The 17113-nt window shown below is 44.1% G+C and overlaps 2 protein-coding genes and 2 long non-coding RNA genes across 5 annotated transcripts; 2 read left to right on the forward strand and 2 right to left on the reverse strand.

The window, feature by feature from the left end:
* The first annotated feature begins 1509 nt into the window (after positions 1-1509).
* On the forward strand, positions 1510-3332 carry LOC308477563. Its single transcript, XR_013986635.1, has 3 exons — positions 1510-1696; positions 1779-1873; positions 2787-3332. It is a non-coding gene; the product is annotated as an uncharacterized lncRNA (long non-coding RNA).
* Positions 3333-3416: 84 nt separating this feature from the next.
* LOC308477550 (uncharacterized protein) lies at positions 3417-9534 on the reverse strand. 2 transcript variants are annotated; one of them, XM_081006278.1, is made up of 4 exons: positions 8715-9534; positions 5951-8661; positions 5195-5358; positions 3417-4085 (listed from the first exon to the last, which is right to left on the reverse strand). In XM_081006278.1, exons 2-4 carry the CDS (start codon positions 5970-5972, stop codon positions 3522-3524), a joined length of 750 nt encoding a protein of 249 aa, XP_080862404.1. In that variant the 5' UTR covers positions 5973-8661; positions 8715-9534; the 3' UTR covers positions 3417-3521. The 2 variants fall into 2 exon arrangements, with proteins under 2 accessions (XP_080862404.1, XP_080862405.1); XM_081006279.1 differs by having other exon boundaries at positions 5195-5355; positions 5951-9534.
* Positions 9535-13208: 3674 nt separating this feature from the next.
* On the forward strand, positions 13209-16245 carry LOC308477551 (uncharacterized protein). The gene is made up of 3 exons (XM_081006280.1): positions 13209-13974; positions 14733-14893; positions 15441-16245. The coding sequence occupies exons 1-3, from the start codon at positions 13953-13955 to the stop codon at positions 16002-16004; spliced, it is 747 nt and encodes a 248-aa protein (XP_080862406.1). The 5' UTR covers positions 13209-13952; the 3' UTR covers positions 16005-16245.
* LOC308477568 lies at positions 15066-15445 on the reverse strand. Its single transcript, XR_013986640.1, has 2 exons — positions 15371-15445; positions 15066-15330 (listed from the first exon to the last, which is right to left on the reverse strand). It is a non-coding gene; the product is annotated as an uncharacterized lncRNA (long non-coding RNA).
* Positions 16246-17113: the final 868 nt, after the last annotated feature.

Consider the following 17113-nt stretch of genomic DNA (forward strand, 5'->3'; position numbering starts at 1 on the left):
TATATGGTTTTTAAAAAAAACTGTGTACTGTCAGCTTCTCATAGACTAAATACGTGTGCCACAAAAATAAAATCCACTGAATTAAATGGGACTTACTCCATAGCATGTTTAGGATCGTAGTCTTAATTTAAAAAATGAAATAAAAAAATAAGCTTTCCTTGCAGTTGTGGCTGTGAATGCCTATTTTATTCAGTTGTATTTTATCCTTTTCAGATACTCTCCAAACAGCTCTGAGACTTTGGTAATCATCCAGTTTTGGTTAACCTGTTCAGAGGAGAGGATTGATCACATCAGGTCAATTACCTACTTAGTTCAATCTGTTATAAAACAAGAGTGACTACAGAACTGAAAGCCTCTCTTCTATCTGAGATGCATTGGTGACACTTTCCTATCACAGGCCTTGGGTGGCAGGCTGTACTTTATTTCAGACAGCCCATTACCCTAAAAATACCTCTTCATGAGTAACAGGCCATATAGCAGATACGTGGACAAGAGGGACCAGACGCTGTGGCAGAGCCAGATACCAACTCTATTCCCATATCTAGTTTAACATAATTATTACAGGAGCTAAGAATGTCAATAGAACCTGAGGGGCTAATTCACCTGCTCATCTTCCAAAGTAATATATGCCATCAGTTGCCAAGAATGACCTTCTAGCTGGTCTATGCAAAAGAATGAATGAGCACAAATCTGAAATGACAGTATAGAAAAGCCAATGAGGGAACATTTCAGCTTCTCAGGATGCTCTGTCACTGACCTTAAGGTGTTCATTATTGAATGAAGTGGCCTCAAACCATGAGACCATTGTATTACAATGCACCAGTGCTATTATTTGCAGATGGAATCAATACAATAGGTGCTGGGTTTACGTTTTTTAAAACCACACTGGATGTGCTAAAAACTGACTTACCAGTGCAAGGATGTCTGTGTTATCAACTACTGTTTTTGGTGCATCATTGCAGTTTAAAAGGTCATTGTCCTCAACTGTATAATTCAGCATTTAGTTTCCCTCTGATCTCTTTTTACAAGCTCCCCACCAATTGTGTCCCTGCAACTCAGGATAATACTTTATGCATCCAATGAAGTGAATTATATTGTGTGTGTCATAATAATTTTTTTAATCTTTCAGGTGCTACAAGACTCTTCTGTTGGTTTTGCAGAATTGAAAAGATTCGCCCTGCACCAATTTTACAATGATTGCTTACGGATTGAAATGGTGATCTGAAAAAGCCATTGTGAAATGGGTACTAACTTTTGTGCTAGATTATACTGCCTCAAATGAATGGCATCTCAGCCTGTGGTCTTTATCTTGCAGGTCATGATTACAACATCTTATTGTGCTTAACTAAGAAAGAAACTCTGATCTCCCTCACCCCCGCTTTGTGAAACACCTTGTCTGGTGAAGAGTTCTGGAGAGCTTGCCATACTTGTTTGGCATTCCTGTTGGTTTCAATAAACACATTACCCTACTGTGGATTGTGGAGTTGTTGTTGTTGTTGTTGTTGTTGTTGTTGTTGTTGTTGTTGTTTTCTAATGGGCCAGCATGCCTACTTTTGCTTTTAATTGGGCTTATTTACAATGGATAGAGTACTCTTTATCTCCAAGAGAGAAAGCAGCTTTTTTTTGCTTTTTTTTAGGGATGAGGGACATACAGAATCAGTATAGACTGAGTGCATCTTCTGAAGGCAAGGATATGGTTGGTTTGTTAGCTATTTTATTCATAGATCTCTTGTATCACATCTAATTTGTGCATATGTGACCACCTTTCTGAATTTGAGGTCTGTTTAGGAGAATGCCAGGTTTTCCAAGCATTCTGCTCTACACTGTAGCCAACCATATCACTATGCAATACCAAAAGCAGGACACAGGTCAGGTGAGTACCCTTTTGCCTTGTTCTTTCCCATCAATTGATATGCCTCTGATAGCATATATCCATAACGATTAGTAGCCACTGATAGTCTTAGCATTCATGAATTTGCCTAATCTCTTGAGAAAGCCATCTAGGTTGGCAGCCATAATCACATCTTGAGTAATTCCAGGGCTATGCTTACACACATACACAGAGAGAGAGAGAGAGAGAGAGAGAGAGAGAGAGAGAGAGAGAGATGTGGACCCAGATCAGCCCTATCCCAACCTAGGTCACACCCAACCCAGATCTGGTCCTATATCAGGGTAGGACTAAAGGGGCAGGGCAGGGTAGGACAAATCCACTAGATTCAGTTTGATCTGCCAAATCTAGCGCCCAGCCCCATTAAATTGCATAGTGCAGTGTTGAGAAATATAGTGGACTGGGCAGGTGAGGTTTTATGATGTGGATTTGTAATATATTCCAAGCCTAAAGCCTATATCTCAGTGAATGGAGTAAATTCAGACTCATGCAGATTATGTAGAGGTACTCAGCAGAGATGTCCTCTATCCCCACTGCTGTTCGCACTTTCCACTTACCCATTAGCAGCACCATTTAGATCATAATGATATGCCAATAATATAGCATTATTTGTGAAAAACCCTGAAAAAACCATTTGGAGATGTCTTAGGCTTTGCTAGATTTATACTCTTAGGCTCAATTGTTTCAGGGTTTTTGCTGGGCTGCGGGTGGGGAGCATGTTGCAGCTGTTGTTGATTTGGTTGTGTATTAGTAAGTTCAGTGGGACTACTTCTAAATTAGTTGTCCTAAGAGGGTCCAATTTAGAATCTAAAACTAACTGACTTATTTTATTATGACTAAACCTGGCTGAATCAAGGCTGAACGGCACAGAAGGCAAACTGTATTGGACACAATCTAGTTCACAGGCAACCCTCCTATAAAGCTTCATTGAAGGCAGTAGAGCACAAACCTGGGGGGGGGGGGGAATAAGGGCAAGAAAATGAAAGAAAGTGTTCAAAATATCCCCCCACAAAGTTTTTAATAGATATAAATGCCCATGTTGCAGGCTAAGGCACATACAAGTTAAACTTAGATGTCTTTAAAGCTTTGGAGAGCACCTTAACACACTGATGGTAGAAAAATCAATTAAACCTTATATCCCCATCTCAAACTTCTGCGTTTTAAAAAATGGAACTCATTAATGGAAACCAAACTTATTAACACAGAAAAGTGTTACTAAATCTGCTTATAGCAGGATCTACAAATATACTTTTGCATACAAAGAAAATACAGCAACTTCCCACCACATTTATTGCCACCTACTCTAGCCTCAGATACAGAGACTTAAAAAGGAAAGGAAAGGGACAGAAAGCCATTGGTACATTAAAATGTGTCTCAGGAATATTCAGCCATTAGTAGACCTGACCTTTTATCTCTAGAACCACATGTACCGCACAACTGACTTTTTTCTATGGGAAAATTAATCTTGCACACAGGAAAGTGAATGTTTCAGTAAATGGAAAGTTAAAAGAAGACTCCAGACAAGCTATTAAAAGAACAAACTTTATTCAAAACATCCAAGTCATACATTAAAAGGCATTAAAAGAGGGAGCTTGGAAAATATGTACAGGATAGCAAGGAAGGAGTTGGGATGCTAATCTGGAACCTGACTTAATGAGAAAAACTGAGAGTCCGAAGCACTTCCATCAACATTCTGCATTTGTCCAGGATTTGTAGCTGAATAATTCCCCGTTGCAGACCAGGGAGTATAACTGCTTGATGCCATGAAGAAGTTCCCAGCTGATGGTGGAGGCTGCCTCACCATCTCCGCACCGTAATATGGAACTGGGCAGTTGCTCGCCTGGGAAGTCTCATAAAGCCCAGTTCCACAAAAAGCAGCTTGCTGGTAATAAGCAGGGTTCAATTCCTGGGAGCTCTGCTGTTGCGGGGCACACTCTCCTGGTTGCGTGCTGTTGAGAGGTGGCTGCCACAACCCTGCTCCTCTATTGCTTTCAGCATAATGCAAGTTGTGTGGCTGATAAAATTGTTCTATATGAATATTTTGGCTGTTTCCTGGACTGCTTCTTGGGCTGCTGTCCAGGCTGCTTCTTGGACAGGTTCTTTCACTCCGGCTATAAGGAGCTGCAGCATGGTTCCCGATCCTTATCCTGGAATCAATCCTCTTTGGTGTTCTGGCCCTTCTGTTTTGAAACCAGACCTGAATAGAAGAAAGGAGAGAACCAGTATAGAAGACATTGTTACCATGAATATGTATTTTTGATCCAACAGAGAGAATTACATTTAATAAATTATGCTTATTCCTCTGGGGTTTCTCTTTAGTTCTCTGCAGCATTTTTCTACTATCTTCAGCTCCACATTCATATATCCCATGTACATAATCTCCAGTTACTGTTAAATATAAAGCTTCTAAGTTGGAATGACTAAATACTGCTATTTGGCTGTATTTTGTTCTGCAGTATCAGAAAAAGCCACCTTTAAAAGCTGCACAAGTGTACAGTCCCACAAGACTTGCTTTATTGAAGTATAACCTGTGGATGTGAGCTTCAACTGTAATAAATTGTCAAGCGTTTGTTAATGCCAAGTGGATGCCTGCATACAAGACTTAACATCTTTGTGTGCATTTGTGCTGGAAGGCAACACTTTATGCCTGGCAATTGTTTTAAAAATTCAATAAACTTAGTAACACTAATTTTAAATGGCTCACTCAGAAGACCTGCCCAGTTTGGGGTCTTCTGCCTCAGCCTCCCAAGTGTCCTGGGGGTAATGGACTAGGCAGGGAAGGGTATATATATATATATATATATATATATATATATATATATATATTTGTAAATGCCAATTTCTCTGTAGGAGAGAACTAAGTACTTGCTCAACTTTTGCCAGAAAAAGCAATGTAGCTTAACTCGTTTTAGTCTCCCTAGTGCAAGCTGCTTATGGCTGCAGTCCTCTGCACATTACCTTGGGAGTTAGTGTTAACTGGATCAGGCTGCAAAGGCAGCCTTTAAAACCAGATTTAATGTACTTTTAGCACTAAGCCCATCCATTGCAGAAATTAGATTTCTAAACTGGGTCTCTGAAGATTTTTAAAAAATGATTTAAACCCAGAACCCACGATACGCCCCCCCCCCAAAAAGAACCAAGAAAGAGGAAGTTAGCTCTTGAACAAGGCGCCTTTCGCGATAAACTGAGAGGCACCAGGCTGAACTAAGGCCTGCGACTACGCAAGGATTATTCTGAGCGTTTCAAATTCTTCCAGTATGTGCGGTTTAGGGAAGTCTTGGGAGCCCCCACCATCCCGATTCTTACGTGCACACGATCTTCTTCGACTCCGATGCACCTCGCCAGCGCCTCCCTGGTCTCGTATCCGGGGTACTGGTTCTCTGCAAAGGACTTTTTTAGGAGCTCGACGTGAGATGGGCTGAAAACAGTCCTTTTTCGCCTTTCTCCTCCGACTTTGGGGTAGCTTCCTCCTGGGAAAAGACAAAGAGGCAAATCTGAAGGAAGCGCTCGGCATAAACTGAAGAGACGCTTGCAGATCTTCCTCCCTGAATTGGTTTTGCCTTAACAATGGACACTAATTTTAAATAAACCTCCGGTTGCTCTGAACAAGGCTTGCATGAAAACAAACCAAAGAATTTTAAGTAAGAAGTTTACGTTCTTATTTCTATGCCTGCCATCGTTTTCCGTAGCCGATCCTAACCACGATTATTGAGAAATTTAATCCCGTTTATGTGAAAGGGATTTAACAATCAGAAAGTGTGTGTGTAAATGCTTCATGCAGTAAAATGCACTAAATGCTTCATGCTTATAAGTAAAGATGTGCAAACCAATCTTGCGAAATGTTTCCAACCGAAGACATTTGAGCCCCTGTGTAATCCCTCCCCGGCTACCACAAATGGGTCTTTGAAAGCCTTCTCTACACCCTGATCCTGACCCAGAAACAAAAACACCCTCCATTTATAAAAACCGTTGAATTTATAACCCTTAATTTATATCATTCATTTGAGCAATTTTTTAAAGACAAGTGAACTAAAAATCGTTTTAACAATCCTCTATTCTTACCTTGGCTGTTGGTAGTTTTCATCTTGCAAAAGCGCTGCCTCGCTCTCTTCCAATAAAGCTGCTTTTCGCTTCCAAAATTGCCCTTGCTCCTCAAGGCCCGCTCCAGGTTTCTGGAGTTCGGCGCCTTTATAGCCCCTCCTGGCTGCCAATTGGCCGGCGCGTTTTCCTTGGAGAGAAGCGCTCCAATGGGGAGGCGGCTTTTGGGGAGGAGCGAGTTTCAAGTTCACTTTTCAAGCGCTGCTTGACCAATCTAGATGGGCTGGAGCGCACCCTTCCCTTAGCATCACCCCTTAGCAAAACTGGAAAATAGCCCCATAGGCGGGGAGAATTACCTCGCACAGTTGAAGAGAAGGGAATTGAGAAGACGGGTTGGGCAGCGAGAGAGCCAGACAGAACTGTGGTTTATTTTTTAAAAATATTATTATGAGGCTTTCATTTTACAGAAAGAGATGCGCCAAGACTTAGGCATGTTGAAAGGCTTTGCCCAAGAAGCCTAGATGCAGCAAGTACACTCTGAAACCCCCTGCCTTTTGAGACGAAGCAGGCGCCTTCACTGCACCCTTCTCGGCGCCTGCTATAAACTTTGTTTCCTTTACTTTGCCTGCAAAAAGTTGCATTGTCTTTTAATCGGTGGTTTTAGCTTAACTGTAATTGCATTTTGCATGTTTTTCACTTTGACTTTTATCGATCATGTTCATGCTTTCGTAAGCCGCTTAGAGGTTTTCGTTAAGGTTAGGCGGTGCAAAAACTTGAAGGGAAGAATGTGAGTAACACCACTGCAAATAAAGGGAAGGCAAACTCCTCTTGCCAAGAAGTCAGTAGGTCTTTCAAGCCCAAGCGGTTGATGTTAGATGCTCAGAGTATTCAGCCCCGGACAGACGTCGCAACCAAATCCTGAATCTACACAGTCTCAAGGCACTATCGCTTGTAACTGCAAGGGGGTTGCATTCTCTTTCTTCCTTCTTCTTCTTTTATTAAAGATTTTCTTGTTTTACAGAAGTATGTGTAATGTCTCTCGTATTTTTTACATGTAACATTTTTACAAATCCGTTTCATTTGTTGAGACATTAGGGGGAGAAAAAAAGGGGTGGAGGGTGGGGATATGCGTGGGGGTGGGCGTGGGTGGCGATGTTTCTATTATGCTTAATTTATGTAGGGTTTGGTGTCAGCGTTGCTTGTGCTGTTCACTTGTATTCCTAACGGGCTTTCCGTTTCCTGGGCTTGCTTCAAACGTTGCTGGTGCTTCCTTTGTTTTTCACTTCCACTATTTCTCTTTCTGTCTTTCTATCCCCACAACTTTCACGTGGCCATATTACTCTGCCTTTCAGGGACTTGCGGCATCCAAATAGCCTGCCGCTCCACCCTACACCCGAGGCAAGATAGTTGCCTCCGATCCTCAGAGGAACTGAAAACGTTCTGAAACCTTCCAGCTCATACAATGCATGTTCCCAGTCCCTGGCAGTTTGTTAATCAAGAATGGTTCCCTGTTGGTACATTCTTTGTTATTTTTGCATAAGATAATTAACACAAGGGACCCTCCCTAAGTGTACCTATAAACTCTATTCATAGGTATGCTGACTCAGAATCGGCAATGAAACTTTTTTTCGAGTAAGAACTACATTTTTTACTACTGAAAAAAAGCTTCCGTGAAGGTTGGGGGCGTTACAGAAAGATGTGGAAACCTCAGCAAACATATCAGTACTGTCTCAGGAAAGATTATCCCTGAACAAAAGAGGGCTCACAATGGGGGTGGGAGAGACACGATGAAATGTCTCTAATTTCTGCCATCATCATCGCTTAGAAGCTCGATATATTTCTGCAGAAGGCAACTGATTTAAATATGTATTCCTGTAAGGTACTTACAGTAGGGACTAGCAGAATTTCCCGGAAAACATTTACTTGTATCCTTTGGGATACAATACGTTGCAATCTATGTCAATATATTCTTCATCATAGCGGTGGAACATCTACCTAGAATATAAGGGGTGTCTTATTCGTTCCAGAATATAGAAATGTGTCCAAACTAATTTGCTTCAAAATTCTCTTATTTTGGAAAGGAGATTTAGGATGCTGTGCTAGCCTAACTTACTTGGGACTTAGGACCTACTTCTGAGTAGGCATGGTTAAGGTTGCTCTGTTAACAGCATTCCCAATATTGTGTATTTTGTGCTGGTGAAAAGCTGCAAACTGTACCACATGGGTTACTGTTGTGTGATTTTTATAGTTAAAAGTATAAGACTTATTTGTCTGCTATATAACTTTCTGTTTGTTTGCTTGCTTGCTTGCTTGCTTGCTTGCTTGATTTAGATTCCACCCTTCATCACAGTATCTCAGGACAGTTCACAAGACTGATAGATAGATAAAACTTTATTCGCATTAGCGGAGTCTATAACCTGAAGCGCCTGTAACATTAAAATCTAGGGATTGCGGCATGTATTAGCTGTGAAGTAGCCTTTTATTTTTGATTCATCAGCCTTGGAATCCAAGTATGTCTGTTTATGATGGTATGTGAAGTGGATTCCAGACCATTTATACTTGATAGTAAAAATTTCCAGACAATTTGGCCTTGGCTAGGGACATTAATATTCCATTTTTGAGAATCGTACTTCTATCTCACTTTACAGTCCTGTGAGGCTCCCACAATAAATAAATAAAAAGCTCACAATCAAGCTGATATCCAAGTCACGTCATCCTCAGTATTCGTTTCGTATCTCAAAATGGGACAAAGATTTGGTCTTCCCAAGAGGGTTACCAAAACGGGGACTGGGGGTGCAATGGTGCTCTTGAGGACTTCCACTGGCACCCCAAAAACATCAGAGACACACATCTCCCCTGCTCACTGCCCTCTTCCTCAGCAACTGGGAAACTTTATCGGATACAGTAGACCGTCTTTCACGATACCATATGCCACAATAAATTTGGTAGCCTTTGACGTGTCAAAACACTGTTTGCGCTGTTAATTCAACACGTATTTCCGAGCAGAAACTTGACCTCCTGCTCCATGTGTTTCAGTAGCCATGCAGTTTAACTGTTCATTAAAACAACCACCAGCACAGGGCTAATCTCACATTGACATTGCTGCTGTTCATATTAGGAAGTTACTTTGTGGTACATTGTGCTTGGAAAGTTGCCAAGTTACAATTTACGTGGTGAAACATTGTGATCTTTGAACCTTGGAGGAGAAAGGGGCATAATGTATAAACCAACTACGTAGTAATAGGTTGAAACGCAGCTATGTATTTTATACCTAAACTTTGTTTGCTGGTTTTCCTTTCCTCGTCCTCCTACAAATAAACCCAATTCAGTGTTCCGTGTTGCTATGTTCTCATGGTTTTTATTTACGGAATTTGTACTCGGAGGCCAGATCGGCAGTACACACTTTGTGTGTGTGTGCAGGGATTGTGGTGTTATTTTGTGTGTGTATGCAGGGATTTGAAGCCTGCCTGCCTCAGGCCAACACGCAGATACGCCGCCAAATATATACATGCCTGAGGGAAGATGGCGCCGCCGCGCCCTATGCTGACGCCTGGGAACGGCTACGAGATAACTCTGAAGGGCTTCCCTCTCGACATTGTCTTCCCTTATTACGTTCCCGCAGCATCAGCGCTTTAACGAACGTCTTGCCGGGGCAACGGGGGGGGCGGGGGTGTCCTTCCCGCTCCTCTTTCTGGTTCCAACGGCCGCCCATCCCCCACTCCCTCTCGCTTCGCCGCGTAGAATCCAGGTTGGCGCCGCGCGCCGTTTCCCGCCCAAATCACCCCCGCGCATGCGCCCCCGCCTGTCCTGCCTTCGCGCCCTTTGGCCACGCCTTCCCCTGCGGCGTCACACCGGCCGCCCTCCTCCTCCTCCTCCTCCCTGGTCTCCCCGCTCCCCCCCCCTCGGTCTCCTCTTCGCTCCCTCTTCACACAGACCCCCCCACCCCACCCCACCCCGCAGGGGGGACCCACCCGTGAGGCGAGATAAGCGCATTAGCATGTCTGGCCTCCGAGGAAGGCTGCCCCCTCTCGCCTTCCCTTCTGCTCCTTTCATTCCTTCATCCTTGTGCTCCCCTGTGGCCCCTCCAGGCTCAGCGCGGGGGGGGGGCGGGGGACCGGCTGCGCTGCCCTAAATCCGCCTCTGCTTGGAAGTTTTTTCTCTCTCTTTTATTTTTGGTTGATCATGTTTTGTAATTATTATAAATCAAGACAGATCCATTTATTCAGAAATACGTCCCTCTCAATCCCTACCATTTCATTTACTCATGTACTGCTTTTGAAACGAACCTCACAAAGTGGTTTACATCAATATATCAAAACAATAAGCATCCATTAAAAATGTAAGAAAACAGCAAACGCAAACTGCAAGGGGGAAAAGTTCAATGATTTTAGGATTGTAGCTTTTAAAAGTGTAGTTTAGTGAGGGAGATTTTTCTCTATCCCCTTTCTCCATGTAATGGAGAATTTTATAAATTTCTGTCATGCCACCTCTTATCCAACTTTTCTCTAAACCAAAATGCTCAAAGCTTTCCTCATTGTTTCATCCACTTGATCACTCTGCTTGCCCTTTTCTGAATTATCTGAACTGGAGATCTGTGATAACGCATCACCTGCTTGTATGCATAGGGTGTGATGGGGGGAGCAATTAATCCCTTTCCCTTTCCCCCTCCCCAGTCCTAATTGCTTTCTAAATTGCTGTTTCCTTTGCATGGCAGTGGTGGGAAGAACGCTGGGTGTTTTGCAGTAGATCACAAAGGATTGCTGACCTCACCTCCCCGTGTTTATAAATACATTAACCGCAAAATAATCTCCTCCCCCTCTACATTATACTGCTGAGATGAAGAATACTTGAGTTAACGAGGAACAGATTTACGTGTGGAAAGCCTGTGAGCTCCCATTAATTCTGATTCTCAAAACAAGTTCCTGGGCTCATAATTCTTGTATTCTAAGTGTATGGCTTTTGTACCAAGCTTTTTATTGCTGGATCCTAGGTTCTAGTTAAAGTGAGGGAAGCAAATCTCTTGCTGCATGGTGCCTGTGACTTCCAACCCCCTTACTGGGCAAATATTAGTTCTGATGGGTAAAATAGCATGGTATTTACACCTCTTCCCCAGTGCCACAAATAGTTCTGAATCTCTACTCCCCTCCCCTCGTTTGCTGTTTTCAAACCCAACAGCAGATGACTATTACAGTTCTCCCAACATCAGTCCCAAGCAGTGACAGACCTACATTTTGGGGGTCCTGAACTTGAGCTGTTCTAAGGGCCCCTTCACAACTAAGCAATGAGTTCTGGGTAACAACTGTTGTCTTCTTCAATAGGGTTGTTCCCTGACAGATTACCACATTTTTAAAAAAGAATTTCTGTTCTGGGTTGTCACATGTGTCAAAGTCAGTGGTGTGAATAAAAATGTTTATGCTTGTGAACTAAATTCAGGTCTGGGGCCCCTCTGGGATTTGGCGCCCAGAATCTTAAAATTCATTGGTTTCCAAGGAGATCTGCCCCTGATTCCAAGCTGCTCTCTGTATAACATAGGCAAAATGCCAGAATCTAGATGCTAGAACAGCTCTAGAGAGATAGGTAAATGTAATACAATAGATAAAAGGCAAGATTAAAACAACTCCCAATTGAGATAAAAAAAAGCTAAGACTGGAGGATAAAACCTGCAATAAGAACAAGATCCAAAGCTGAAACTAAATCTAAATGTCTTCACTTGACACATACAAAAACATTAAAGTGAGGCCAGGCAAGGGGAGGACACCCATTATCTGGGGTGCCAGCTTGAATAAAATAGGGGGGGTCCCAGGAAAGCCCCATCCCACATAATTTGTCACATGGTACGGCACATACACACCATTTGAATGGCAATGCACATCAGTTCTCCCAACATCTGTTACAGTTATCCCAACATCAGTCCCAAGCAGTGACAGACCTACATTTTAGGGACCCTGTAGCTTGAGCTGTTCTGGGGGCCCCTTCACAACTAGCAATGAGTTCTGGGTAACCACTGTTGTCTTCTTCAACAAATCACCACATTTAAAAAATCAGATTTTGATTAGAATTTCTGTTCTGGGTTGTCTCACGTGTCAAAGACACTGCTGTGAATAAAAATGTTTACGCATGTGGACTAAATCCCTCTGAGATTAGGTGCCCAGAATCTTAAGATTCATTCGTTTCGCAGGAGATCTGCCCCTGATTCAAAGCTGCTCTCTGTATAACATAGGCAAAATGCCATAATCTAGATGCTAGAACAGCTCTGGAGAGAGAGATAAATGTAATACAATAGATAAAAGGCAAGATTAAAACAACTCCCAATTGAGATAAAAAAAAGCTAAGGTTGGAGGATAAAACCTGCAATAAGGACAACTAGCTGCAACTAGAACTAAATGTCTTCACCTGACACATACAAAACCATCAAAGTGATGCCAGGCAAGCCTCTCTGGGAGTGGAAGGTGCGGGATTTATTTCCCCACATCCATCTCTCTGAATGAGGGAAAGAGTTGCGTGGTGGAGAGCAGAGGGCATCATTACGCAGGAGAGACTGCTAAATCTTTGTGAAAGGAAAGGTACTAGGTGGTGTGTCATCTGATGTGGATGAGGAAAGACTGCAGCGTTATCGCCTGCCCTGGGTGGAATCTACACATAAAAAAAACTCTGCAAATCCTTTTTTTAAAAAAAAAACATTTTGAAAAATATATTGAATTTCCCATAGCTCACCACAAAAAATGTAGTTCTTACTCGAAAAAAAGTTTCCTTGCCGATTCTGCGTCAGCATACCTATGATTAGGGTTTATAGGTACACTTAGGGAGGGTCCCTTGTGTTAATTATCTTATGCAGAAATAACAAAGAATGTACCATCAGAGAACCATTATTGATTAACAAACTGCCAGGGACTGGGAACATTCATTGTATGAGCTGGAAGGTTTCAGAACGTTTTCAGTTCCTTTGAGGATCGGAGGCAACTATCTTGCCTCGGGTGTAGGGTGGAGCGGCAGGCTATTTGGATGCCGCAAGTCCCTGAAAGGCAGAGGAATATGCCACGTGAAAGTTGTGGGGATAGAAAGACAGAAAGAGAAATAGTTGAAGTGAAAAAGAAAGGAAGCACCAGCAACCTCTGAAGCAAGCCTAGGAAACGGAAAGCTCGCTTTCACCCAGAATGCAACCCCGTTGCAGTTACAAGCGATAGTGCCTTGAGACTGTGAATACTCCGAGAATCTGACATCAACCGCTTGGGCTTGAAATCCCTACTGACTTCTTGGCAAGAGGAGTTTGCTTCGTGTTACTCACATTCTTCCCTTCAAGTTTTTGCACCGCCTAACCTTAACGAAAACCTCTAAGCGGCTTACGAAAGCATGAACATGATCGATAAAAGTCAAAGTGAAAAACACGCAAAATGCAATTACAGTTAAGCAAAAACCACCGATTAAAAGGCATAGCAACTTTTTGCAGGTAAAGGAAAGGAAACAAAGTTTATAGCAGGCGCCGAAAAGGGTGCAGTGAAGGCGCCTGCTTCGTCTCAAAAGGCAGGGGGTTTCAGAGTGTACTTGCTGCATCTAGGCTTCTTGGGCAAAGCCTTTCATCATGCCTAAGTCTTGGCGCATCTCTGTCTGTATAATGAAAGCCTCATTATAATATATTTTTTTAAAAAACCACAGTTGTGTCTGGCTCTCTCGCTCCCCAACCCATCCTCTCAATTCCCTTCTCTTCAACTGTGCGAGGTAATTCTCCCCGCCTATGGGGCTATTTTCCAGTTTTGCTAAGGGGTGATGCTAAGGGAAGGGTGCGCTCCAGCCCATCTAGATTGGTCAAGCAGCGCTTGAAAAGTGAACTTGAATCTCGCTCCTTCCCAAAAGCCGCCTCCCCATTGGAGCGCTTCTCTCCAAGGAAAACGCGCCGGCCAATTGGCAGCCAGGAGGGGCTATAAAGGCGCCGAACTCCCGAAACCTGGAGCGGGCCTTGAGGAGCAAGGGCAATTTTGGAAGCGAAAAGCAGCTTTATTGGAAGAGAGCGAGGCAGCGCTTTTGCAAGATGAAAACTACCAACAGCCAAGGTAAGAATAGAGGATTGTTAAAACGATTTTTAGTTCACTTGTCTTTAAAAAATTGCTCAAATGAATGATATAAATTAAGGGTTATAAATTCAACGGTTTTTATAAATGAAGGGTGTTTTTGTTTCTGGGTCAGGATCAGGGTGTAGAGAAGGCTTTCAAAGACCCATTTGTGGTAGCCGGGGAGGGATTACACAGGGGCTCAAATGTCTTCGGTTGGAAACATTTCGCAAGATAGGTTTGCACATCTTTAGTTGTAAGCATGAAGCATTTAGTGCATTTTACTGCATGAAGCATTTACACACACACTTTATGATTGTTAAATCCCTTTCACATAAACGGGATTAAATTTCCTAATAAACGTGGTTAGGATCAGCTGCGGAAAACGATGGCAAGCATAGAAATAAGAGCGTAAACGTATTACCTAAAATTCTATGGTTTGTTTACATTCAAGCGTTGTTCCGAGCAACCGGAGGTTTATTTAAAGGCCACAAAGTGCGTGGAAATCAATGTCCTGTAAAAAGCGAAGGCTTTGCTCTTCTGCGCTCTGCCGCGTGGGTGGTCAGCGGGGCGGTTGAAAGAATTGCCACTGAAGCTGAGGGTCGTTTTACGCAGTGTAACCTCAGGCAGCGCCCGATTCTGGGGGAAAGTGCAGGCGATGCAGTCCTGAGCTTTCCATGTCGGGAGGAACATCGGCAAGCGTCGCTTCTGTTTAAGCCGAGCGCTTCCTTCAGATTTGCCTCTTTGTCTTTTCCCAGGAGGAAGCTACCCCAAAACCGGAGGAGATAGGAGAAAAAGGACCGTTTTCACCCCTGCCCAAATCGAGCTTTTAAAGAAGGAGTTTGAAAAGAACCAGTACCCCGGATACGAGACCAGGGAGGCGCTGGCGAGGTGCATCGGAATGGAAGAAGATCGTGTGCACGTAAGAATCGGGATGGTGGGGGCTCCCAAGACTTCCCTAAACCGCACATACTGGAAGAATTTGAAACGCTCAGAATAATCCTTGCGTAGTTGGTTCACCCGTGCGCCTCTCAGCTTATCGCGAAAGGCGCCTTGTTCAAGAGCAACTTCCTCTTTCTTGGGTTTTTTTGGGGGGGAGGGTGTATCGTGGATGTAAAAGCTTTATAATTAACAGTAACTGGAGATTATGTACATGGGATATATGAATGTGGAGCTGAAGAGAGGAGAAAAATGCTGCAGAGAACTAAAGAGAAACCCCAGAGGAATAAGCATAATTTATTAAATGTAATTCTCTCTGTTGGATCAAAAAGACATATTCATGGTAACAATGTCTTCTATATTCACAGAACATAATGCCTATATGCCTTTCGCACAACACAAAACAAGTTAACGTAGGTTCTCCCACTGTCATACACTAATCTTTGCTTAGTTGTTATACCTGAAACTGAAATTATGACCTACCTGTTTGGAAATAATGGGCATTTGGTTCTCTCCTTTCTTCTGTTCAGATCTGGTTTCAAAACAGAAGGGCCAGAACACCAAAGAGGATTGGTTCCAGGATAAGGATCGGGAACCATGCTGCAGCTCCTTATAGCCACAGTGAGAGAACCCGTCCAAGAAGCAGCCTGGACAGCAGCCCAAGAAGCAGTCCAGGAAACCTGCAAAATATTCACATGGAACAATATTACCAGCCACAGAACTTGCATTATGCTGAAAGCTATAGAGGAGCAGGGTTGTGGCAGCCACCTCTCAACAACACGCAACCAGGAGAGTGTGCCCCGCAACAGCAGAGCTCCCTGGAATTGAACCCTGCTTATTACCAGCAAGCTGCTTTTTGTGGAACTGGGCTTTATGAGACTTCCCAGGCGAGCAACTGCCCAGTTCCATATTACGGTGCGGAGATTGTGAGGCAGCCTCCACCATCATCTGATAACTTCTTCATGGCATCAAGCAGTTATACTCCCTGGTCTGCAACGGGGAATTATTCAGCTACAAATCCTGGACAAATGCAGAATGTTGATGGAAGTGCTTCGGACTCTCAGTTTTTCTCTTTAAGTCAGGTTCCAGATTAGCATCCCAACTCCTTCCTTGCTATCCTGTACATATTTTACAAGCTCCCTCTTTTAATGCCTTTTATTGTATGACTATGATATTTTCAATAAAGTTTGTTCCTTTACAAGCTTGTCTGGAGTCTTGATTTATTTTTCCATTTACTGAAACATTCACTTTCCTGTGTTCAAGCATATAAACATGGGCTTAATATTTCCATAGAAAAAAGTCAGTTGTGAGGTACATGTGGTTCTAGAGATAAAAGGTCAGGTCTTCCCTCCCCCCCCCCCAGGTTAATTCCCCCCACCCCAAGGTTTGTGGTCTACTGCCTTCAAAGAAGCTTTATGGGAGGGTTGCCTGTGAACTAGAGGTACCACTGTATATGCCTGAGGGAAGATAGCCGCGCCCTGTGGTGGCGCCTGGGGAGCGGCTACGAGATAACTCTGAAGGGCTTCCCTCTCGACATTGTCTTCCCTTATTACGTTCCCGCAGCATCAGCGCTTTAACGAACGTCTTGCCGGGGCAAGGGGGGGGGCGGGGGTGTCCTTCCCGCTCCTCTTTCTGGTCCCAACGGCTGCCCATCCCCCACTCCCTCTCGCTTCGCCTCATAGAATCCAGGTTGACGACGCGCGCCGTTTCCCGCCCAAACCGCTCCCGCGCATGCGCCCCCGCCTGTCCTGCCTTCGCGCCTTTTGGCCACGGCTTCCCCTGCGGCGTCACCCCGGCCGCCCTCCTCCTCCTCCTCCCTGGTCTCCCCGCTTCCCCCCCCCCCCGTCCCCTCGGTCTCCTCTTCGCTCCCTCTTAACACAATGGCCCCCTCACCCCACCCCGCAGGGGTGACCCACCCAGGAGGCGAGATAAGCGCATTAGCATGTCTGGCCTCTGAGGAAGGCTGCCCCCTCTCGCCTTCCCTTCTGCTCCTTTCATTCCTTCATCCTTCTGCTCCCCTGGGGCCCCTCCAGGCTCAGCGCGGGGGGGGGGGGACCGGCTGGGCTGCCCTAAATCCGCCTCTGCTTGGGAGCTGGATCTTCCTCACTTCCACTTCTACCCCACTCCAAATCTGCCTCTACAGCAGCCTCGGAGCGAAGAGGAGGCGCCACTGGTCTCTTCCCGCCTTTCTTCGCCATTTGAT

The sequence above is a fragment of the Podarcis pityusensis genome (genome assembly GCF_964106645.2).
Source record: "Podarcis pityusensis genome assembly, chromosome: 5".
Lineage (NCBI taxonomy): Eukaryota > Metazoa > Chordata > Lepidosauria > Squamata > Lacertidae > Podarcis > Podarcis pityusensis.